The 25964-nt window shown below is 31.4% G+C and overlaps 1 protein-coding gene across 1 annotated transcript; it reads right to left on the bottom strand.

Annotated features, from left to right (window-relative positions):
* Positions 1 to 15: 15 nt before the first annotated feature.
* Positions 16 to 16622, bottom strand: synr (sayonara). The gene is made up of 5 exons (XM_065501659.1): positions 16473 to 16622; positions 15669 to 16244; positions 717 to 924; positions 455 to 647; positions 16 to 388 (listed from the first exon to the last, which is right to left on the bottom strand). Exons 1-5 carry the CDS (start codon positions 16578 to 16580, stop codon positions 16 to 18), a joined length of 1458 nt encoding a protein of 485 aa, XP_065357731.1. The 5' UTR covers positions 16581 to 16622.
* Between the last annotated feature and the right edge of the window lie 9342 nt (positions 16623 to 25964).

The raw sequence follows: 25964 nt of genomic DNA, 5'->3' as shown, positions 1-25964 counted from the left end.
AAATATGTAGAATTTCTATCTACGAGCCGCAGTAAATATTTCCTCACGGTGATCTCTCAGTGTTTTTGCTAAATTTCTTACCGTTTCTTCAGCTCTATCGAAATCGTGTCTTAAGGTCTTGTTAAATGTTTCATACAACCAAGCAGAAGCTTTCGAAATATTCGATTCATATGCTACAAACACCTTAGAGGTGTGTTCATATCTAGCCACATTGGATATATCGGTTATCATGTAAGTATTACAGTGTTTAACAGCTAGAATTTGACGATTACTTAAGTATTTTATTTCCACATGAGGCAGCGATAACTGAGCACATTCCAAAGACACCAGAGATGCGTGTAAATCTTTGCGACAAGCTGAAGCAGTTTCAAGTTTTTCTTTGGGATTTCTGCAAGATTTATAGATAATAATTAAATTGTTTTAAAATCAAGGATTTTTTTGCGGCTTTACTTACACAATAGATTTAACCTTGCGCCATTGCTTGAGACTTTGTGTAGCTGAATTGGCACTGGCTCGTAGCAAAAGACCACAGATACGCCATTGCTCTAAAGTGCTGCCTAATTTGTCTCTAACATCGCGGGCCACTTCCAATTGAGAATCTAAACTTTCTTCCAAGCGACTCATATAAGTGCCGCCACTTATAAAAGCTAATAAATAAATAAAAGTTATTTAAATTTAAACATTTGTTTATTTTTGTTACATTTCACTAAACTTACCAATTATACCATCATGATTCACATACAGCTCATTGAGTTCAGCATAACTGTCCAACAATGATTTCAGCCTTATTTTCGTGTGTTCCAAAATTTCATTGTAGCAACGTATTGTCATCAAATGTAACGCCGATTCGCTTAATTGTGCAAAGAAATCTTCATGTGTGGAAGCCTTTTGTACATCTCCTATAATGCCTAAATTTAATGCTAGCTAAATATGTAGTAGTATTTGCATAAAAATTAAAAAAGAAATGCTAGTTATAGTATTTGTTTTAAAAAAAGCTTTGTTTAATCATAAAATTAATTAACTCATTTAGTGTATATAATAATTTATCAGTTGTGAAATCATGTACAGGCTGCAAATTAGTTATTTTCTTTTATTTATTGTTTTATATGCAGAACTTTTTTGATCAATTGTCATGTCATTTAGTAATAAGTTTTATAATAGAATATTTATTTTGTATATTTGGTTAATTTAACTATCAATTTAACTATCAACAGCAAGTAACCGGTTGCATGTTTATAAATTAAGTGCTTTTATAAAACCATAAAAAATCAAATTAAATGAATGTCAATTAAAGCCAAAATGGTTTGGTGAAAACGTTTATTTTTACAATCCAAATCTATTGAAATTTGACCTATATTTTACTTATCTAGTTAATTTTCAAAATATTGGTCTCCATTTAATTCGAAATAGGACACACAAAATTAGTTTTTATATCCACCATAAAAAAGATGGCGTTGTATTGATTTTGTCATTCTGTTCGTAACGCATCAAAATATTGGACGCAGATAATAGTATATATATTCTAAGACGATCTAGTTATGTCCGTTCGTCTCTTGAAAACTCGAAAGGGCCAAAACGAAAGAAGCTACATAGCTGGCTGAAAATATTCACAAATACTCTCTGTTGATAAATTTTATTTGGTATGGTAAATGAGCAACATCTGTCCATGATTTCACCTAGCCCCCAAATCGCACTGTCAACTCAAAATTTTTCAATTTTCACGTTTTGCAAGAAATCGATGTGTGGTCATATTTACCCATTGTAAAAATCTGCTATCATTTTCTCTACTCTTTCGCCAAAAAATACTGTTGTATCCGTACAGTTGTTTCATTGTAATGTATTGAAAACAAAATAGTTTTTTGCTTCTACTGAACATTTTAAAATTTTGAGTTGACAATCTTCAGAGGAACCAGTGCGAAATATCCTCCGGAATACTGTTTAAGTAGTCATAAATATGCTGATTAAGAGGCAATCCAGATAAAATGTTGCACAAATTAGTAAAGTATGGCGAAAATCGGGCAACATTTGTTCCTATTCCCAATACAAGGTCCCCTCAGAAAATTACTTGAACATTCATAATTGTCTTAAAATAATTAATGAAATTTGACATAAACAAGTTTTATATGAACCTAAATCTTTCTAACAACTTTTGTGAGGCCCTATATTTTATTATTCACAAGATATTTTATTGATATTAACATAAATTTCTATATAAGTAATTTAGAGTTTGTTTGTTTAACTCGCCAATGATGCTCAGAATGTAGATTATCTGTATAACAAAAACTAGCCCTTAAAGTTATAAGAAATTAATCACTCTATCTGCACAGTTTGGACCATAACTGAACTGTCGTAACTCAGCCATTTTCCAACTGATTTTAACAAAGATAAATCTAAGAAGAAACTATTATATTTTTATATAATAGTTTCTTCTTAGAAACTTAGTTATAAACGAAAATATTTATGATGTTTTGAAGTTGTAACTTTAAGAATGCAGTTATTTCACAAAAAGGAAGTGATCGAGAAAAACTAAAAGTATTACCGCACTCTATGGACTCCAACAAAACTGAATTGCTACATGAGAATATCTAAGAATACTGTACAACATTTTACCCCAAAAATACTTTTCAGTTTAAGATGAAAAAACAAGATTAATGGTGTCCACAATATAAAGTTATATTAATATTAATAAAATAATATTTTTTTTTAAATTAATAGTACATTTTAAGAGTTTCGGTTTGTTTCGGATTATTCAGAATATTAGGTTCGGTCGGACTCTAAAAATATGTCTAACTTTTCTTTGTCGCATGTCAAATAAATCTAGAATATACATACATATTTATTACCATTAATTTTGCGATTATAGCCTACACTGTGTGTCAACGTTTAAAATTAATGTTTCGTATTTACGTTAAAAATAAGTGATTCAATATCACGCACGATTCTCACGCACGAAATTACAATTAAACTTTAACTTTAACAGGACAGTTATTACAGTTTTAAGCCCTTAAATATAAATATATATGTTAGTAAAGAAAGATAATTCGGAGCAATTATAGTTTTATAATAGCTACCAACTTTTGTGAGGATCGGTCCCATATAATCCCTATATCAGAAAAATATTTTTTTGTCACATATTGGTAGTGAGTATTAGGGTATTCAATTAATCGGGTTTCTGGTTTAATCGGTTAATCGAGCAAATAATTAACCGAGGTTTATATTTATTCGGTTAATAATCGGTTAATTTAAAATTATTCGATTAACCGAATAATTTCTATTTTCATTTTAAATTGAAAATACAACAACGAATTTTGTGTACAAAAACATAAAAAACAGCAAATAAGGTATTTGAGATAATTTTTTTAAACATATCGCCTATTTGCTGCAACAACGTCATAACTTAAAATCCGAGTTTTATGAACTGTTCTATAATCTTTCATATAGTTTCATCAGTTTTCAAAAAAGTCAATTATTTTTTGTGTGAGAGTGTTTTTTTGTTGTAAACATCAAAATTAAAATTCATGTTTTCTCGTATATTTGATAAGTAAAAATTTGGGTTTAATACAGATTAGAAAGATATTAACATCTACTATTTATATTTCTGAAATCGCATGATTTGTATAATTTAAACGATTTTTTCTTTAGATTTAATAAAACTTTTCTTGGAAAAAAACTCTCTCGCTGATTGTATATATTGGAGAAATCAAAAGCATGATAAGGAATATTCATTTTTGAATTGTTTTAGATTTTGATCAATTTAATAGTTTCGTTTAGTTATGAAAAAAGACTCATTTCAAAAAAAGTTTCGTCCATACATGTAAATACAAACAAAGTTTCAAATACATGTAAATTAAATATGTCAGTTGTTATACATACTCACTAATCATGTTTATTGGATGTTCAAAAATATCTAAATTTAATTTGAAATTTGTCTTTGAATTGAAATGGAAAAATAAATACAAAAAATTTGTTTAAAGTGCAAAAAAAAAGGAATTACGGTTAATCGGTTAATCGACACAAATTAATCGGTTTATTTGTTATTTGAAAATCGGCAATTTCAAATTAATCGAACAGTTAACCGTCCAAAATTAATCGGTTAACCGATTAACGGTTAATCGATTGAATACCCTAGTGAGTATACAAGATACGGCACAGTTATATAACACTACTACTTGTTCCGTAGTTGATTCAATCTGTTTTGGATACTATAAATAAAGTAACGTTATCTGTTCTATTTGAATTTTTTCATTGCGACGAAAATTATTTTCAAAAGATTATGAAAAAACGTTATTAAAAATGGAATTTTGGGATAAAATTTAATGAATCGGTATTCTTTTTGTTACTTATTTTGATACAAGGTAGACTTATCACATTCACTCAAACAAATTTGTATGATATGTAGGGGGTATAATATAATATAGTGGGATTATTCAACTATACTCTTTAAAATATTTTTTTTTTTATTTTTATATGACTAGTAAAGGTGACGCATTTTTTTTCGTATAACTATTTAATTTCACTATTGGGAATAAATTATTTAAAGTTGAAAGTCTACAAAACTTTTAATTCATTTAAAAGGTTAACAAATTTCAAAAGAATTTTAACTATGTATAAATAAATAACGAATGGGGGGTGACTATTCCAACGACAAAATCGTATTTAAATGGCTAGACAGTTGAAATACGTTAAATCATGAAAATGTTAGTTTGGTGTGATTGTAGTGTCTGAAAGGTAAAATACATACATATGTATTTTAATATTAAATGGCTAAGGTTTTTAGTTTTTATTTAGGGATATTTCTATATTCATATTTAATTAAAACAAATTACATATAACACACACAAGCGGATCTCGACATAAATAAGTCTCCTGGGCCTGATGGTATACCAGCACTGGTCTTGAAGCAGTGTTCTTCGACGCTAGCTCGTCCATTAGCTAACCTTTTCAGCATTTTATACCGTGCCGGCAAATTTCCTATATGTTGGAAGGTTCTGCACTTTCCAAAGTTATGGAGAGTACGGTTAACTACCAACTTGTGAAATATTTAGAGTCCAACAATTTACTCAGCGACCGGCAGTATGGCTTTCGTAGAGGGCGCTCTACGGGAGACTTGCTAGACTTCCTATCAGAAAAATGGTGTCGTTCCATACACCGTTATGGCGAAAGTAAAGTGGTGGCTCTAGATATTTCTAAAGCGTTTGATAGTGTATAGCATGATGAGCTTTTAGCAAAATTTATTGCTTTTGGTGGCGGTAATAACTTCTCTCGATTTATATCGAGCTTTCTCAGAGATCGCACTATACGAGATGTTATAGATGTAATTTCATCAAACGAGTTCAAGGTCAATTCAGGGGTACCGAAAGGCTCCTTTCTCCTCCTCTATTTCTTTTCTTTATAAACGACCTTCTACGTCAAACTTCCAAACCTATCTACTCTTTTGCAGATGACAGCAACATTTGCCATTCATATGCATTCAGTTATAAACCAAGTATGTTGGAGATTGGGGCAATGAGGCAAAACATGAATGATACGCTCAACCAAAATCTTGTGACAATCTGTGAATGGGGTTGTGCGAATAGAGTCGATTTGCTCTTGATGTTCTAGGCATGAGTATTCAGTGCTATGTCCGCTGGAAAAATACATTTTTCGAGTGTCGAAAAAAGCATTAAAGTGCTTTGGTTTTCTAAAACGGTGTAAGAAATACTTCACTCCTTCTGATCTCCTTACTATTTACACCACTTATATCCGACCTAAAATGCAACTCTCATGTGTGGGCCGGTGCTTGGATGTCTATTTTGGAGTTACTCGACCGCGTACAGGAGAGGGCGAAGATGCTTATCGGTGAAGTAGGGTATCCAGCTCTATTGACTCACTGGAACATCGTCACAATGTGGGTTGTGTTTCACTGTTCTACCGATACTACAACGGTATGTGCTCTGCTGAAATTAGGGAACTTGTTCCCGAAACCCTTAGTTTTTTACGAAACACACGCTTTTCACATTACAGGGAAAACTCGTTCTTTAGCCGTACTGTACGTATGTGGAATAAGCTTCCTTCTGAAGTCTTTCCAGTCACTTTCAATATAGGAAAATTCAAATCAAATGTCCACAAACACTACTCACTCTATCCTCCCTCCCATAATCTATTTTTCTAGTTCCAACACAATGCTTTGCATGAGTAGGGTCATCCCCTGAGTGCTGGTCCTATTAATGTCTATAGAAGTATCCATACAAAATTCAGCAAAAATAAATAATAAATTCAGCAAAAGCATGTAAAACGAAATCACAAGACCATTTTGTCCCCTTAATAAAACGATAGTGTATAATTTTTTTGTCATTTCGAAATAATTGAGTTTAAAATTTTTGTGTTTGTAATATTTCAATTGATCTTTTAACCCACTTTGTGGAAGTAGAATTTCACCAAATTTTGAACCACATATAAAATCAGTTATGTAGATTCTTATTGTGCAATAATCGTGTACCTATATGCTTCTACACTATTGTTTTACTGAGGGGACGATTTATGTTATCTTCCGAAAATCACTTTAAATATCTCAGTCAGATTAAAATTCGATATAAATATGCCTCATATATAAAAATGGGGCCATAAATGGTCATAGTTTCCATGTAAGGACCGCTTCCCAAAATCACTTAAATATGATCTTAAAGACTTTGATTTCAAGCTGAACTCCGTCATCAATAATTCTCATATACATATGTATAAAGAAAATTTTATAACCGAATTTTATGAAGATCTGTCCATAATTGGTCATAGCCCATATAAGGACCAGTTCCGAAAAACATATTAAAATACTTAAATACATCAAGCACATATTTGGGATAGTATCATATTAAAGTGTGTTTTTTACAGCTTTAACATAGCAAGCGAGCAGTATGTTATGTTTACATGATGGTCTCTTAATTTTTTGAATGTTTTCAAAAACTGTTCCAAAACTCGTACTTAAAGTCTTATCTATCGTCTGATGGATCCATATGTAATATCGTCAAGTATGTGTTGATTGAAAAAAAAACTACTCCGTGATAAATTGTCCAGGCATGAGTTTGGATTTTGTAGTAGCAATTGTAAATAATCTATATCAATATATAAATGTCTTTGTAAGTTTGTTTGTTGGTTTGTTTGAGCATCACGCCTAAACGGCTGAACCGATTTTATTGAAATTTGGGACATAGATAGATCCTTACTTGGAAGCGCCAATAGGCTATATCTTTTTTTAATACTTGGACTAGAAAGAGATTTAAAGGGGGAAAACCGGTAAAATTGGTACCTTTAGTTCTTAAACAATCAAGAGTAAACGGCTGCACCGATTTGATTGAAATTTGGAACATAGATATTCGTTTACCTGGAAGCATTAATAGACTATATAGTTTTTCTTAACATGGAACACAAAGGGACGAAAGAGGGCAAAATTTGTACCACCCATACAAAGTAAATAGTTATTTTCGAATATCTGCAAAACTAAAATTGTGACTATATTCAAACTTTATACGAATCAATTTCGTATCACTGTTTGAATGGATCGGAACAGGGGGTGTGACACCACCCATACAAAGTAAATAGTTATTTTCAAATATATGGTGAACTATAATTGTGAAAGTATTGAAATTTAATCCGAATAGAACCCTTATCATTCTACATGGTTTGGCTGAAAATGGGCGGTATTAAATTAGTGGGCGTGGCACCTACCAAATAAAGTAAATAGTTATTTTTGAATATCTGGAGAACTGTAAATGTGAAACGCTTCAAACTTCATATGAGTTAATTTCTTATTAGTGCAAGAAGTTAATAAAAAAAATGGGAAGGATCGGATCTCGGGGTGAGTCACCTCCCATACAAAGTAATTAGTTATTTCTAAATATCTTGAGATCTATAAATATCTTGAGATTCTTCCAACTTTGTCCGTCTTAAAAAAAGCTTCAAGATTTTTTAAAATCACTGGAAACAAGAAATTCCGGTATTAATTATATTCATTTATTTGCTTATAAAATCTTTTCACATTTTTTTTATTTTACTTCAACAGGGGTAGCGAAGCGCACCGGGTCAAGCTAGTTTCATATAAATGTAATCTATTGAATTGAATTTTAATATATTTTGAAAACACACAAACACTTTATTTTTTTGTTAATATATGCAAAAAATAAAAGCTTGATTACTGTTTTATTATATAACAATTGCAGGACAATAAAATAATTACATTGTGTGTAATTTTTTGAGTCATGAAAATATAACCATATACGGACACCACTACGTTATAAAAGACCCGTGCCTCCCAGTTTTGCACAAAGTCATGCACTTTTTTTATGGGCCCCAAAGATTTGGGCCCTCAGTGTAATTTTTTTCAAAAAAATTATAATTTTCTCGGGCTCATATCTTGCAAACCGTTTACTCTCTGAGACAAAGTTGTAGTCCTTGTCATAAAGAACAAAAATTGTCAACATATAACATCTTCAGGATAAAAATCGCAAAAAACTTTAAAAAAATCGAAATAAATTTAGAAATAATTTTTTAAAGCTGCCTAAAAGTATGCTTTAGTTTATAATAATTTAATAGTTTATGGCCCAAAACACTTAATTCCTTTAGTTTTGTCTTACTAACTTATATTGACCTACCTAAAGTTCATATGTTCTAGAAAGTTGTTTATTGAGATATTAGGAACAGGTTTGTAGTTGATTGTTTCCTTGAATTTTGAACGGTTTGCAATCTATGGACCTGAACAGGGGGAAAAAGGTAAAAATATATTTTTTTATAGTTTTTTGCGATTTTGATCTTGAAGATGAAGTTTTTTTTTTGATTTTATATGTTCACAATTTTTGTTCTTTATGCCAACTTTGCTTCAGAGAGTAAATCAAAATTCCGAACTGTTTGCAAGATATGAGTTTGAGAAAATAATCACTTCTTTGCAAAAATGACACCAAGGCCCCAAATCTTTGGGGGCCCATAAAAAAATTGCATGACTTTGGGCAAAACTGAGACATTTGGTCTTTTATCAGGTAGTGGTGTCCGTATATGGTTATTTTTTTTCGTGTTGCACTGTGGAATGTTTATTAATAAAATCTCTGAGGAGTTCTGAGGTGATTTTGGTTTGTGATTTTTTATAACTGCTGCACAAATGTAGCCACATGCATGACCAAAAGATAAGCTTTGTCTATTTTTTTTTAAAAAAGGAGGTAAACACTAATTATATTAGCTAACACAAAATATGATCGAATTATAGTTTATAATATTTTGAAATGTGTATTGTAAATTACACGAGTAAAATATTAGCACAAAGTACAAGTACTTATACGAGCAATAAATACAATTATACATAAGTATTGTACTTATTGCATATAACAAGGCCAATATTAAATAAAGTAATTTATATAAAATCATTAATTACAAAATGTTGTCGATAAAATTGTGTTAACTCATGCTTTAATTGAAGGAATGTGTTTGTAGTACAAGGACATATCTGCATACTCCTCCCCAAATAATTATCCATGAACTACACATATTACAACACTTGTTTTGCTTTAATATAAGCAACATGATTAAACATTAGAAAAAGTGGGTCGAATAAATAAGACACAATTAATATAAATAGTTTTAATTTCATGGGTGTTATTTTCATAATATAAATCTCAAAAGAACGAATACCTCAACTTTTAATAATCTATATATATAAAAATGGATGTTTGTATGTGGGCTCCACCGATTTTGATGAAATTTTCAGGGAATCTTCAGAATAGCCTGGCGGGTAACACTGTAAAGTCAGATTTTTGATTTTCGGTCTGTGGGCGGAGGGGCGTGGCATTATCAAATTTTTACATTATACCGCTAAAACCATCTATATATACATATATAAAAAACTTCACGGAATCTTCAGAAAAGCTGTAAAGTCATATACATACATAAATACTTTTTTTTATTTCAAACGTTCAAACAATGACAATTTTAATTTTGTTGCTTAACATCATTCTAAAAATTAATGATTTGGTGTAAGCGAAAAAAGGATGATAAACAAAATTTGCATATGAAATCTATTAAAAAAATTATATTTTGAATAACTCTCCGCATATCACTTTTAATAAAAAATATCGGTTTTATTCAAATAAAATTTGTTTTCGAAAGGGCATCTAGTAGGGTATTCAATCGATTAATTTTAGACGGTTAACTGTTCGAATAATTTGAAATTGCCGATTTTCAAATAACAAATAAACCGATTAATTTGTGTCGATTAACCGAAAATCCTTTTTTTTTGCACTTAAAAAAATGCTTTTGTATTTATTTATCCGTTTCAATTCAAATACAAATTTCAAATTAAAATTAGATATTTTTGAACATCCTATAAACATGATTAGTGAGTTGTATAACAACTGAAATTTAATTTACATGTATTTGAAACTTTGTTTATATTTACATGTATAGACGAAACATTTTTTGAAATGAGTCTTTTATCATAAATAAACGAAGCTGTTAAATTAATCAAAATCTAAAACAATCCAAAAAGGAATATTCTTTATCATGCTTTAGAAAGTTTTTTTCCAAGAAAAGTTTTATTAAATCTAAAGAAAAAAATCGTTTAAATTATATTCTTTTTATAAAAGATTATTTCAGAAGATCTCACTAAAACCCTAAAAAAATCACACATCGCTAATTTGCTGCAACAACGTCATAATTCAAAAAAAGTCGTTTCGAGAAAAACGTCTTTGAATATTTTATGACATTTTACTATTTCTTAAATAAATTTTCAACATATCATGCGATTTCAGAAATATAAATAGTAGATGTTAATATCTTTCTAATCTGTATTTAACCCAAATTTTTACTTATCAAATATACGAGAAAACATGAATTTTAATTTTGATGTTTACAACAAAAAAACACTCTCATACAAAAAATAATTGACTTCTTTGACTATATCAAAGATTATAGAACAGCGCATACTTTGTATTACTCAGTTCAAAAAACACGGATTTTGAGTTATGACGTTGTTGCAGCAAGTAGGCGATATGTATACAAAAATGATATCAAATACCTTATTTGCTGTTTTTTTTATGTTTTTGTACACAAAATTTTGTTGTTGTATTTTCAATTTAAAATTAAAATAGAAATTATTCGGTTAAACGAATAATTTTAAATTAACCGATTATTAACCGAATAAATCTATACCTCGATTAATTATTTGCTCGATTAACCGATTAAACCAGAAACCCGATTAATTGAATACCCTAGCATCTACGTCTAGAATCGCAGAAACGGGAAGAGAACGAGAATCACGGCTTCAGCAAATGCGTCGCAGTGCATCTTCATCGAGTGTTACAGAAAGACCCCAACAGCATATAGTTGTTCGCTCCCGAATGGCTCGATCAAGAGAAAGAATCGATTTAAAGTTGCCCGGATTTTATTACATTAAGTATGATGACTACAGGAATCACGAGGATGTACTAATTGGCGCAATGAACAAACATTACTTACATTGCAGCATTTTGAAGTTCCCTAAGGAATCCCCGAGAATGTGCTGTTCGAACGGTAAAGTTATTCTGCTACCAGTTATTGAGCCGTCTGAGCTGCTACTAAGTTACATTTCCGGCGCCAATCCTATTTCCAAACACTTCCTTCAAAATATTCAAAAGTACAACACTTGCTTTCAAATGACGTCGGCTTCATGCCCACCTTTAAAGTTGAAAGCCAAATGTACCACAGATTTGGATCATTGTTCACGCTTCCCAATGACGATACATTCCAATTGATCCCTCCACAAATGAGATTTCATTTCCGGACTTCTGCCAAATGCAAATGAATATTCAAGACGTTGTCGACAAAGTATTCCCAAGTCTTACAACGAACTACAACAATTCGGATTGTCTGTGGGAACATGCAATTTTGGAACCAACAAATAATGATGTTAACAAGATCAATAAGCAAATGCAATTGAAACTGCCTGGCAAAACAATAAAATACAAATAGATTGACACAGTAATGAACGAAGAAGAAGCCGTCGATTATCCTACTGAATTTTTGAATTCATTGGATCACCGACTTTGTCCGAAACTGTATATAAATATCGAGATGCAATATAAAACAGATGTTTTCTAAGGGCCAGCAACGCGGACCGGGTTCAGCTAGTATAATATAAAATAACGTTAATAATAAACCTCATATTCATAATAAACATATTTAGAGCTAGTTTTTGGGATAAAGATAATCTACATTCACGGTTTAAAGCTAGCTTAAACCAAAATTTGTGTTTTTCACTTATTGTTTATCTAGTATATAATCTAGGTTTAACTGAGCATCATTGGCGAGTTAAATCTAAGTAAGAGCTGCCAAAGCACAAACATCTGAAAAATAAAATAACAATTCAGCACAGCAATTGCTTTTTTGATTTGCTTTATTAACATCAATATAATTTTTAATATCCACTTTTTCGTTTACAAAGTTAAAATTTACAAAAATCACCTTATAATGAATTCGCCTTGTTTTCTCCTGTCCATAATAGTTGCGTGTGAAATACTTAACGTATGATCAACATTATTGTGAAATTTACTCAAATATTACTCATACGTATCGTATGTGAATAAAATTATTCAAATAGTCAATACTGTGGATAAAACAAAAGCTTGTATATCAAATTATTTTTTATATTTTTCCAAGCTATAATCAAGCATTTTCTTAAGATCAATTAAATTTTAAATGCATGTTTTACTTAATTCGATTAAATGCTAATCCTGTTCAATAACACATAAGTAATAATTAAAACATTGTACGACTTTAAAAGCCAACTCTGCAGCTTTTTCTGAATTATATTCAGAAAAGAACAAATGAAAATTATATTTTCCTTATAGAGTTCAGAAAACGACATTTGAAAATGAGATTTTTCAGTACAATTTCAGAAAAGAGAAATTGGAAATGAGATTTTTCAATTGCATTTTAGAAAAGACCATATGAAAATTAGATTTTCTGTTTAAAAATCTGAAAAGAACAATTGAGTTTTCTAGTTCAGTATCAAATTCGAAATTCATCAGAATGTTATTCTTTATTCGGAATATACACAGAGAAAACAGATTCGTGATAGCAACCGAATTTATTACCAATCGAATGATTCGGTTGCACACATAAAATTTTTCGGTTCTATTAACAGAAAGTCATTTGATAAAGAAGAATTTCGGTTGAAGCAACCACACTTTAGTTACCGCTTCCAAAATTTTCTAGCCACAGCTGTAAAATTTGATCACTAAGGTAGGATCAATCGATTGGTTGCTATCACGAATCTGTTTTCTCTGTGTAACAATATGTATTTTGCATTTGAAAATGAGAAAATAATTAATGAAATCGAGAAAAGAACAAATAAGATTGAAAAAAAAAATAAATAAATTAATTAAAAACTTGTTTTATGTGGGATAGAGGGATTGGTATCAAATTCAAGAAGTGGCAAAATATACAGAAACTTACATTTTTATATAGATACACAGAGAAAACAGATTCGTGATAGCAACCGAATTTGTTGCCAATCGAATGATTCGGTTGCACACATAGAATTTTTCGATTCTATCAACATATAGTCAGTTGATAAAGAAGAATTTCGGTTGAAGTAACCAAACTTTTGTTACCACTTCTAAAATTTTGTAGCCACAACTGTAAAATTCGGTCACGAAGATAAAATCATTCGATTGGCAACAAATTCGGTTACCAACACGAATCGGTTTCCTCTGTGTAGAGTTTCAGCAAAAGCTTCTTTGATACGGAAGACAAATATCGTCCAGGCCAGTCAAAAAATTTTGAAGACCAAGAATTTGAGGTAGTACTCCATGAAGATTGTTGTCAAACTCAAAATCATTGAGGGCTACTAAAGCTGCAATTTAAAAATGTTTGCAGGTGCACACAGAAAACAAATCGATTGGAATTCAGTTCTGATTATAAATATTTAATAAGTAAGACAGAAATAATATTGCAGTTATAGATATTCTATATTCCTAATAGATTTCTTATAGTTAGAATTGTAAAACCACAATCACAATCGAATTGCGGTGCCAACAACCGTAAAACTGGTTAATTGAATTTGGTTTGTGTCTTTACTAAATTTTATTTAAAGTTTTCAGTTATAATAATTTCAATTCGGTGTTCTCTATCAATAGCAATTTTAGATTTTTTGACATTTTCCTTTAAAAAATTTTAATGTAATAAAATATAAAATATTTGAAGGAACATATACGGATTATACAAAATATATTTTGGATAATGACTATAAAATTGCAAGTTACGCTTTTCTGTGGACTATAAATTCATAAATATTTGTATATCTACAAATTTTGTGTAAATATGTTTGTTTTGCATGTAAGTACATATTAGATAAAGATTTGTTGATGCACTAACGACAGTTTTTTATTATAGGCATCCTTACAACAATTAATTAATTGTATCTGCTTCTGCATCCACTATTAGAACCAACATGATTATGACCAACCGAATACTTCAATTTGTTATTAATAAATCGTTGCTATGCTCCTGCCAGTAATTTTTCATTCGATTTAACCTTGGTGTGATGTGCAATGACACGACGGATGAAATGTCTCCATTTTTTTACGTCAAACCAAAAACAATGAAGCAAACCACCAAAATGCAGATACGAGAGTTACATCAGATTTAAAATATATAACTTCTACATAAGAAAAACATTTTTGTCTTCATTCAACAGTATTTTGTTCAATCAGTTTTGATTATGTATATACATATATTTTAAATATTGTAAAATTAAAAGAACAATAAATTATTTTGAATATAATAAGAGAAAAACCACCAAAAATTGTATTTAATTGCTCCAACTAATAGTATTGGTGCTACTCACCGAATTCATTTTTAAAACAGTTGTGTGTATCGTAAATTCAGTCACTGCAATCGAATTCAATCGATAGTAAATTCAGTCACTGCAATCGAATTCAATCGATAGTACATGCAACCGACAAAATTCGATTGGCGCCAAATTCGGTTGTGACTATGAATCTGTTTTCTCTGTGTGGATTCATCCAAAAGCAAGGAAATTATGTATCATACGAATTGAAGCTGAGAGACCTTGAAAAATTTTGTATGTTTGAAATGCTGCTTGAACGCTATAAAAGAAAATCATTTTTGCAACGAATCATTATTTGTGATGAATAATGGATAAATTACGATAACCCGAAGCATAATAGATGGTACGTGAAGCCCTATATATTATGAGCTGCTGAAATCTTGGTAGAAATTCACATGGAACCTGTACCGAACGAAACTGATTGGTTTGAATCGAGCATTTGCCGAAAAACGTCCAGAATATGCGACGTAATATTCCATCATGACAACGCTCGACCACATTATGCAATACCTGTTAAAAACTATTTAAAATGAAGTGGTTGGGAAATTTAAATCGTGAATAAAATCTTATAGCTTAGAATATATTTTTAAGAAAATGAAAAACACACTTCAATGAATCCTTAATAAAGTAACAATGGTAAATTCTACAAATTTTACCCCACATAATAAATGTGTAAAATAATATGACACAATTACTTTTCACTTGAATTTGAAAATAAAGAAATAAAGAATGTGTTTACATAAACACAAAATGAGGGAAAAGCTTCATCACTAATTGGTTTATTATATAAAAATTGTTTATGGCTCTAGTTGATTGTACTTACTTTAACCAAATCCTGTGTAGGTGTTTTAGCCACAATATCATTAGTTGGCAATAAACGAGTAATGCCATTATCGCCAGCGACAACGCCACCACCAACAGTACCACTATTCATAAGGTGATTATGGTGTTGATGATTTGCGGACATTGAGTTTGCAGCTACCGGAAGTACACCATTTTGAATGCTAGTTTTGCCATTACTACTGCTGTGACTGGCGGCTGCACCACCGACACCACCGTACGCTACAGCTTTATTGTTATTATATGGAAATGGATGTTCCGCCGTATAGCCATCAATGTGTAGGACCCCTTGGTCAATTACCTGTGAGGGTAATGATGGCTGGTGTTGTGACAAAGCCGATGTGGAGGAAGTTGTGGTAAATGTTTCATGGGCTTGTTCACGATTACGTAGGGATTCCTTTATTTGTTTCGTATCAGCACCCAATAGTTCACTTAGTTTGCTTTGTAAATGTTCTATCCAAGCCTCACAGGTGGCTAAACGAGGACCCGGACAAGTTGCCTCTAACTTACTGATTTGTTCATCGAGCCGCACAAATTCACGCACAACATCTAAGGGATTCTATAGTAAAAATTTCGTGGAAGCAATTAAAAAAAACTAACAATAATTTCATAATTTTTCCTACACATACACAATCACACTGTCATTCTTCACCCACATTCACTCCTTAATTGTCACACATGTGCATATAACACATTCACACTTTAATTATTGTTTTCTTTTTGTTGAAAATACAAAAACATAATTAAAACCAAAAAAGAGTAGAATAATTAATGTCTATTTAATTACCGCTTGCGATAAAGGCCATTGGTTGGAGGGCAGGGCCATGCCAGCCACACCCCCCATTTGTTCATCTAAAACACTATTTGTATCCATTGAAGAATTACAGCCCATCATTTAGTTACAGTTAGAAAAATTAAAACGACATTTTCTTTAAACATTTTCACACTTAAACCAGGTTTTGATTTATTTTTTTATTTTCACTTTATTATTCTTTTGTATCTATTATAGAATTGTTGTTGTGGAAATTCACTATTTATTTTTCCGTTATTTTCTTTTACTTTTCACGTTTAACCGTTTTAACGTCCAGCTTTTGAATGACTACAAAACATTCATGTCAATAAACCATATTTGTGTAATGTTTTTGTTGTTACCAGTATTCGTGTTGCTGCTGTTGTTGTTTTTGTCATGGCACAGTGGGGAAGATTGACATGGTCGAAAGGTCGCACATGGTGTTTATAAACCGGTCAAACGCAAAACCTTTTATTTTTTTGTTTTTCGAAAGTTCGTTTTTTATAAACCAGTTAATTTAAAATTTAAACGCACCCGGTATTTATCACACGGTTTTTATTCTGGGTCCTCATAAGATTGTACGACGATCTAGCTATGTCCGTGCGTCTGTCTGTTGAAAACGCGGTAGGGCCCAAACAAAAGGTGATGTATATACAGGTGCGAAAAAAATAGCACCACCCCCAAAAAACCCCCTCCATGTTTAATGGTTTTTGAAGTATATTTTGGATTGTATTCGAGTTTTGAGGACTTCTGACGTATGAGCGAGCACCTTTTTCACCAATCATAACAAATTTACTCTCATCTGTCCATAAAATATTCTTCCACTTTTAGACTGACCAATTTTGATGTTCTTTGCGAACTTGGCGATATGTCTTGCGTTTAAAAGAGGGGCCTTTCTTGGACTGTATGCTTTTAAATTATGTTCTCTGAGACATGTGCGAACTGTTTGTACTGTCTTAGTTATATTAAGGTCCTTTATTAGTTCGGTTGTTGCTTTGAAAGGCTTGTGAATAATTTTTTTGAACACCCAAACAATCGACCAACTTCTTTGTAAGATTTTCCATCCGATACTAGGTTTTGTATTATTCCGCACTGCAGTGTTTTCCACGACCCATTTTATTTAAAATATTTACTTTTCGTTAAACTTTATGTTCGAAATAATAAAAATAAAAATCATATCTTTTAAAAATGTGAACGTGCATGATTTCTATTAAAGCAATTTTGCGAAACATAACTGTTTTTATAAAAAATGTGTAAGTGGTGCTATTTTATTTTTCTGCATTTTTTTTTAGAAATTTTTACTTCAAATTGCTAAAAAAATAACAATTCCAAGAGAAGTACTACATTTTTAATATAGGGGACATACTAAGCAATGTATTAAATTTCAACATTTGAAAAAATACTTAAAGGGAGCAATGGCTTTAGTTTCCATCCAGCTTTTACGAACTCCACATCAATCTGCTGCTTGGGGATTCAATTCGTTATCATCTTTCCGAAGTGTGTGACCTATCCACTTCCATTATTGTTTACATATTTCTGTAGGTATTGAAATTTGTTGACTTGTTCCCAAAGGCGAGAGTTGGAGATTGTATTTAGCCAATATATTGTTACGTTTTTACCTTTTAAAAACGTGGTTTATTTTAATAAACCGGATACTTTTGATTGCAAATAAAAGCAGTTTAGTAGTTTAACAATTGTAACAACTCTTTATTTATTCACTATGTGTTTTTAATACACACACGCACACTTAAATTACACTTTATAATGTACAAGACAGTTGATGTTAACTCTAACAGCGTCTCCGATAAACACTACTGCAACCGCACTCTTATACACACTCTTATACACAGTATCCTAGATTGTTGTTAACGGTCAAAACTCGAATATTCGAATTCTAGAGCTTTCGATGTTAATGTAAGCAGCTTATATATTTAGTGTTGCCATACTTATAAACAATGCTACTCAACCGCATGCTATCAACATTGTTGATAAGTACCTTCTACTTCTACTGATAGACACGTTTATAAACATGACGAATCTTGCAGGAAGTCGTTACATATCGTTAAATTCAAATCGCTATTTCAAATTCGTAACATTAGAAAAAGTCTGTGGAAACAGTTGTTGGTAAAAAATTGCATAGATTGAACACCCATATGATAGAACTGTCTTTACGTTGGAGTTAAAGATTTTGAGCTTCGTTCTTTGAGAAATATTGGACGATTTCCACACGTTAGTCAACATTCCAAATGCTGGCCTTGCTTTCTTTACACATGCCGAAATATCTGAGCTGGTGCCGCCCTGCTTGACAATTATGCTTCAAAGGTAGCAAAAGGATTCCTTTTGTAATCATTCAATACATTTTTAAAGCTATTTTGTAATGGATTTGAACTCAAGCTAATTTGAATAATTCAATATATTTGAAGTACAACGGAATTAACTATTGAATGAATTCATTAACGGAATGCTCAAGAGATAAAAATTATTTTAATTTCGAAAATGGAAATAAGAATAAATTCGTTCAAACCTTTGAAGCACATTCATGTTAAATGATCCAAAATATATAAATTGGAGTCAGCCTACTTCTAAAACTGTTGGGGTTTAATAAATTTTACATATGGGTGATTCTAAGATTACCAGCTAATTTCAACATAATTTTTATCATTAAGTTTTTCTAATGCGTAACTTTAATCCTTAGAAGAATAGTTACTCAGTTATCGTAGGTACACATGAATTTCTTAATATTTAACCGAATTATGTAGAATTTTAAAAGTGTGTTTTCATATAAAACAGAAACAAATAAAAATGTAAAACAAATTTGACTCTATTTTAGGTTATAAATTATAACCAACACGACTGCATGTGGTTAATGTGAATAAATTTGAGACACGCGGTACAGTTATACGACGCCAACCATTAACCAATTAGAGTGAAACGAAATCCCACGAAGGCAACGAGTAAAGGACTGATTGCCCTTAAATGGCAATGACGCGCGAGTTCTTTATCCATGTTTAATGATATTTTTACGTTCCAGATTTTGTTGATTAATCTTGAATGATTGGTCAATATAGGGCCATTATGCAAAAATATTTTTACTAAATCATTACGTAATGCAATTGTAATACAATTTATTATAAAATATCAACAAATTTATGTAAAAAAAACAAAAATTTCCATCATGTACAATTTTATAATATTTATGAAAAAGTTTGGTAAAAAAAGTCATGTTCGATTAATATTATTTATTAAAAAAATCATTCCAACTATGAATTTCATTTTTCTGTGTATAAGTTGTTTTTGTTTATTTATGTATATTATTATCCAATCAGCACCACTGTGCATGTTATAATTCATTTTGTAGACATGTGAGTGAATGTTACGATTAACTTTTTGTCCATATTTCATCGTAGTTTTTTGAGCCATATGTATTACTTGTATACTTATGTATGTATGTACCTTAGAGTGCTCCAAAAAAATAAAATTGCGAATTTTGACCGTCCCCCCCTCTAGAATTGTTCTATGTATTGTAGAAACACATTGTGTAAAATATTAGGATGATAGGATAACGTTAACTGGTGGCGCAACGACGCTGAAGTTTTGAGGTGCATTTACAAGGGGAAAATGTGCAATTTTTTCAGTTTTTGTAAAAATTTTGCCATTAAATAATGACTTTTACAATTTAATTTAAAAGAATCGAAATGTGTACGTAATTGTCATTATAATAAGATATAAAAGACAAAAATTGGTGAAAAAATGTTAAAGTTATTAAAAAATCGCCAGGCCATTAACGTGTCTCAGGCCACTAGAACAAGAAATTTATGAACAAAATTAACATATTTTGAGAAATATTAAAATAAAAGCTCATTTTTACTTAAAATATATCCATATTTACTTGTATATGAGTTTTTGTCCTCGTAGGATACCGTTAACCTATTCGCAGGTATGACCAAAAAAATTAAATTTTTTTAACGGCAGTTTCAAAACTCCAATTTCAAATTTTTAAAAATTTTGTTAAACAAATTTCAGAATTTTTTGATCATCATATGGGGATTTATTGACAACATAATAGGGAATAAAAATGTGAAAAAAGTATGTCAATACCTCCTATAGTTTTTCCGTACCTGCGATATAAATTTTGCGATTTTCGAGAAAAACTAATTTTTTGGCCATATTTTGGGGAATGACCAGAATTTCCTTACTGTAATTATTTTTAAGTAAAAGCTATTCAGAATAATATAGTCCAGGTAATTTTAAATATAGTCTGAAAGTTTTACTAAAATCGGAAAACGTTAACCCTTAAATCGTGAAGGTCACAGGTAAATTTTTTCAATATTTGGAATTTCTCATGGAAAGATAGCGAAATATTATATATTTTTGGGCCGATTTTGATGAAACTTAAAAAAAATATAAAATGAAGTCTAGTATTCACAATAACAGTACAAAAATGGAAATTAACCCTTAATAGCACTTGGGGTCCAAATGACCCTCAACTTTTAAAATCACGAAAAACACATTCATTTTGACCCCAAGTGCTATTAAGGGTTAATTTCCATTTTTGTACTGTTATTGTGAATACTAGACTTCATTTTATATTTTTTTTAAGTTTCATCAAAATCGGCCCAAAAATATATTATATTTCGCTATCTTTCCATGAGAAATTCCAAATATTGAAAAAATTGACCTTTGACCTTCACGATTTAAGGGTTAAAGTTTTCCGATTTTAGTAAAACTTTCAGACTATATATAAAATTACCTGGACTATATTATTCTGAATAGCTTTTACTTAAAAATAATTACAGTAAGGAAATTCTGGTCATTCCCCAAAATATGGCCAAAAAATTAGTTTTTCTCGAAAATCGCAAAATTTATATCGCAGGTACGGAAAAACTATAGGAGGTATTGACATACTTTTTTCACATTTTTATTCCCTATTATGTTGTCAATAAATTCCCATGTGATGATCAAAAAATTCTGAAATTTGTTTAACAAAATTTTTAAAAATTTGAAATTGGAGTTTTGAAACTGCCGTTAAAAAAATTTAATTTTTTTGGTCATACCTGCGAATAGGTTAACGGTATCCTACGAGGACAAAAACTCATATATAAGTAAATATGGATATATTTTAAGTAAAAATAAGCTTTTATTTTAATATTTCTCAAAATATGTTAATTTTGTTCATAAATTTCTTGTTCTAGTGGCCTGAGACACGTTAATGGCCTGGCGATTTTTTAATAACTTTAACATTTTTTCACCAATTTTTGTCTTTTATATCTTATTATAATGACAATTACGTACACATTTCGATTCTTTTAAATTAAATTGTAAAAGTCATTATTTAATGGCAAAATTTTTACAAAAACTGAAAAAATTGCACATTTTCCCCTTGTAAATGCACCTCAAAACTTCAGCGTCGTTGCGCCACCAGTTAACGTTATCCTATCATCCTAATATTTTACACAATGTGTTTCTACAATACATAGAACAATTCTAGAGGGGGGGACGGCCTGTACCTAGAAAGTTTTTTTCGTCCATACAATCTTGGAGCACTCTAATGTACCTACATCTAAATGTATTTAAAAACATTCATTCACATTTACAAAGTTGTAGATTAGGGTCGCTCTTATTTTTCACTATTTGGATTTTTGTTAATTTCGATAACAATTTTTGAAAATATTGCTACATTGACCCAAAACTTGAAACTAAGTCAAATAAAATATGCAACCTCCTATATTACGGAGAATAGTATTGTCCTTGAATGCATTGTAAATCAAAAAAATGCTAAATAATTGCCACCCTATTGTACATACATTTCTTTATTTTGGGTTATATTATTAGAATAATATATATAATATTTTTTTAGCAAAAATTCTTTTCCAGAAAAGGACTTCTTACAAATTGTACAGACAACGTAATTTTCAATCTTTGGCAGGGAATTATTAATATTTTTTTCCTGATTTTTACCATAGTTTGATTGGTATACTTACACTCCTACGGAACACTTGGTTATGAGCTATCCTACTGTGTATAGTAGACAGTAGGATGGCTCACAGCCAAGGTTGACTACCGATTCGAAACATTCCCACGACAGCCGGTTCTACGTACCGGTATGACCCGAAGATCGTCGGCCAAGGGCTGTCAACCCAGCAATAACAACTATACAATTTTGGATTTTGGAGCTGCACCTTCCGACATTGCTGCACCGTATCCTACTGGTCCGTGCCGGAGTGGAAAAAAATCTCGGACCACATGTCAACACAATTAACCCTCTAATGCCCAAGCATACAAAGGCAATCATCACAAAAATGCCAATAAATGCAAATATAACTGATTTTGCATTTCAAAAACTCAAGTGACAGTTACTAAAAATCGCACTTAAATTATTTTAAAAACCTTTCAAAGTTTTTGAAATGAAATATTAATTATATTTGTATTTATTGGCATTTTACGATGAGTGCCTTGAGGCATGCTTAGGCATTATAGGGTTAAGATGCAGCTCTTGTTTGGGCTGGTGTTACCTTAGGAATTGTTCCAGACTTAATAATGAAAGGGAATGGTCGGAGAATTACGTTGCCCCATGCTGCCAGCGACGTAGTTCATCGGCGTCTTCGGCATCATCATCGTCATCCTACGCCACAACTCCACCCCTCCGCAAATACAACAATAGCAGCAGCAACAACCATCGCCGCTCACACCATCGATTGCAGTCCGTAGTCCTGGGGTGATATTCATATTGCAGTTCAACTGCAATGGCCTCCAAGGGAAGATTTCAGAGATAACCCGCCAACACAACATAGTGGTCGCTGCGGTCCAGGAGACTAAACTTACGAGTAATTCCAGTCTGCAAAGTTGTAACGGATACAACGTTTTCCGAAAAGACCGCACCAGAGTCAACGGTGGAGGCATTGCATTTATTATACACAACACCATGCAGTATAGAGCTCTTTCTATCGATCTGAATTCTAGAGACCAATATCTTGAAGTTCAGGGTATTGCAGTCAGATCGGGAGATACGAAGTTGGAGCTCTATAATGTCTACATTCCGCCAGTATCCAGTTGTCCAACAGATTCAACGCTCACCATCAGCTCTGCCACTCAAGTCTTGGGGAAGACCAGAGAGGAGAATCCACCTTCTGCACATTAAATGATGATGCCCCAACACGGATCATGGGTAATTGCGCAAGTTCGCCAGATATCACCATAGCGAGTCTGGTCTGATTAAATGCACAACCTGGCGTGCAGTTATTTCTCTACAAAGAGAAAACAGATTCGTGATAGCAACCGAATTTGTTGCCAATCGAAACGATCTTAGTGACCGAATTTTACAGTTGTGGCTACAATATTTTGGAAGGGGTAACTAAAGTTTGGTTGCCTCAACTGAAATTCTTCTTTATCAACTGACTTTCTGCTGTTAGAACTGAAAAATTCTATGTGTGCAACCGAATCATTCGATTGGCAACAAATTCGGTTGCTATCACGAATCTGTTTTCTCTGTGTAGGTTCAGACCATTTACCCATAATCGTTTGTCTGGACAGACCCAAAGATTTTATCATCTCTGAACGCCGAGCTTACATCAACCAACAGAAGACAGACTGGCACGGCTTCGGAGAATTTACCGACCTCATCTTCAATGATCTACTGATTCCCTCCAACGTACACAAAGCAGAGAGGAAGTTTCGCGCAGCAGCCGCTCGTTTCATTCCCGCTGGAAGAATATCCGTAGTGCGACTTTCTAGCATAAGCTGCGGGACTCGCAGAGCGTGATGACATCCGAAGTACCAACTCTGACGACCCTAGGATCTCCCAGCTGAACCGCGATATAAGCAGGATTTATGGACTCATCCTGTTGAAGTAGCACAATTTCTTGGACTTGATCAACATGCCCCCAGAACATCCAGATTGATTATTGTAAAATTGTTCATGCTGTTACAAGAACCACCCATTCGAAACAGTTAACAGTATCGCTCAATTTTAAAGTGAGCCTACGTCGATCGGTATACATTTAGGTGGGTGTTAGACTAATATTTTTGGACATTACAAACATCAGCACAAATGCAAAATACCCTCCCCAGTATGGTGGTGTAGGGTATAAAATATTGTATATTTATGTATGCTAGTAATTTAAAAAACAATTATTTTCTGTTATGTTTGTATTTAGTATATATAAATCGAATATAATTCAAATTGTTCTGCAATTTAATTTATGTTGACCAAAGGCATTTCAATCTTGGACACATTTTTTTGGAACAAATTTTACAAAAAAAAGAAAATCTTTCAAAAAAGACATATGGAAAAGTGTCAGTGATTGTGGACGTAATGGGATTGAGTGATTGTAATGGAAATGATTGGAAGGGAATAGGTGTATATAAGATAGGTTACAGACTATTAGACAAGAAAATATAATCCTAGTATAAAGTAAAATTCTTTGATAAACATTTTTTGGTTTCAGAAAAATGTGAGCTTCCTAATTTATATTCATAAATACTTCTGTATATGGTATGTATACGTGTATAATACATTTCGTACTTACAGTTATGTAACAAAAATGATCATAAATACAGAAGTATCCATGACAAAACGCACAAAATATGAAATTTCAAATCCAATTTTAATTTTTTGTTTTTCAAATGAAATTGAAATTTGTTTTACATATCAGGCAATGATCATATGTATAAACAAAATGACTTCGCTTTACTTAATTGTAAAATATTTCAAAAGTAAAGTAAACCATTAAACATTTAATCAAATGTACGAGATGTGCTATATTTTCAAACTCATTTGTAGCATTTTTTTACAGTTACATTATTGACATGTTAACGTTAGTTTATTTGTTTTGACCGCTAATATATGTAAGTAAAAAATGTATAATACATGGATGTAAGTATATTAACACACATATATTTTACTATACATATGTATAAGTACTCGTAAAACGTTAAATTACTGTATTGTATATTTTTTACTGTATCCTGCTTAGGGTATCCATTCGAGTAATGATCGTTCGATTAATCGAACAATTTTTTAAGAATAATTATTCGAAAAATTTAAAAATTACCATTTTCGAATTATAAATAATTGGAACAATTTTACGAAGAATAATCCTGTATTTTATTAGGAATCATAAATTGTAGGGTCCAGATACGACGACGTAATGCGAAAATATAATGGAGAAATATTGACAGAATCGCAATTATATATATTAAGTACGCTTTACGTTAGTGATACTGTTTTTGGTAAAATAAATAATACTGATAGAAATGTTAACTCAGCAGAAAGTAATATTGAAAGTGATGATGAGTGTGATATAGAAAATCTTTTCGACAGTGATATTGATGAAATGGACAGAGAACATGATATTAAAATGTATATAAGTGATGTTATTAAAGGCGATTTTGGACGATACAACTTTACGTACGACTTGACGAAGAAAACACTTATTTAAAAGAATTTTAATTATTCGAAAAATTCGAATAATTTTAAACATGTAATCTCGA

The sequence above is a fragment of the Calliphora vicina genome, chromosome 2 (assembly GCF_958450345.1).
Source record: "Calliphora vicina chromosome 2, idCalVici1.1, whole genome shotgun sequence".
In the NCBI taxonomy this organism is placed as follows: Eukaryota; Metazoa; Arthropoda; class Insecta; order Diptera; family Calliphoridae; genus Calliphora; species Calliphora vicina.
Note: the sequence above shows the minus strand (reverse complement) of the source record. Positions and strands in the feature narration are given on the sequence as shown.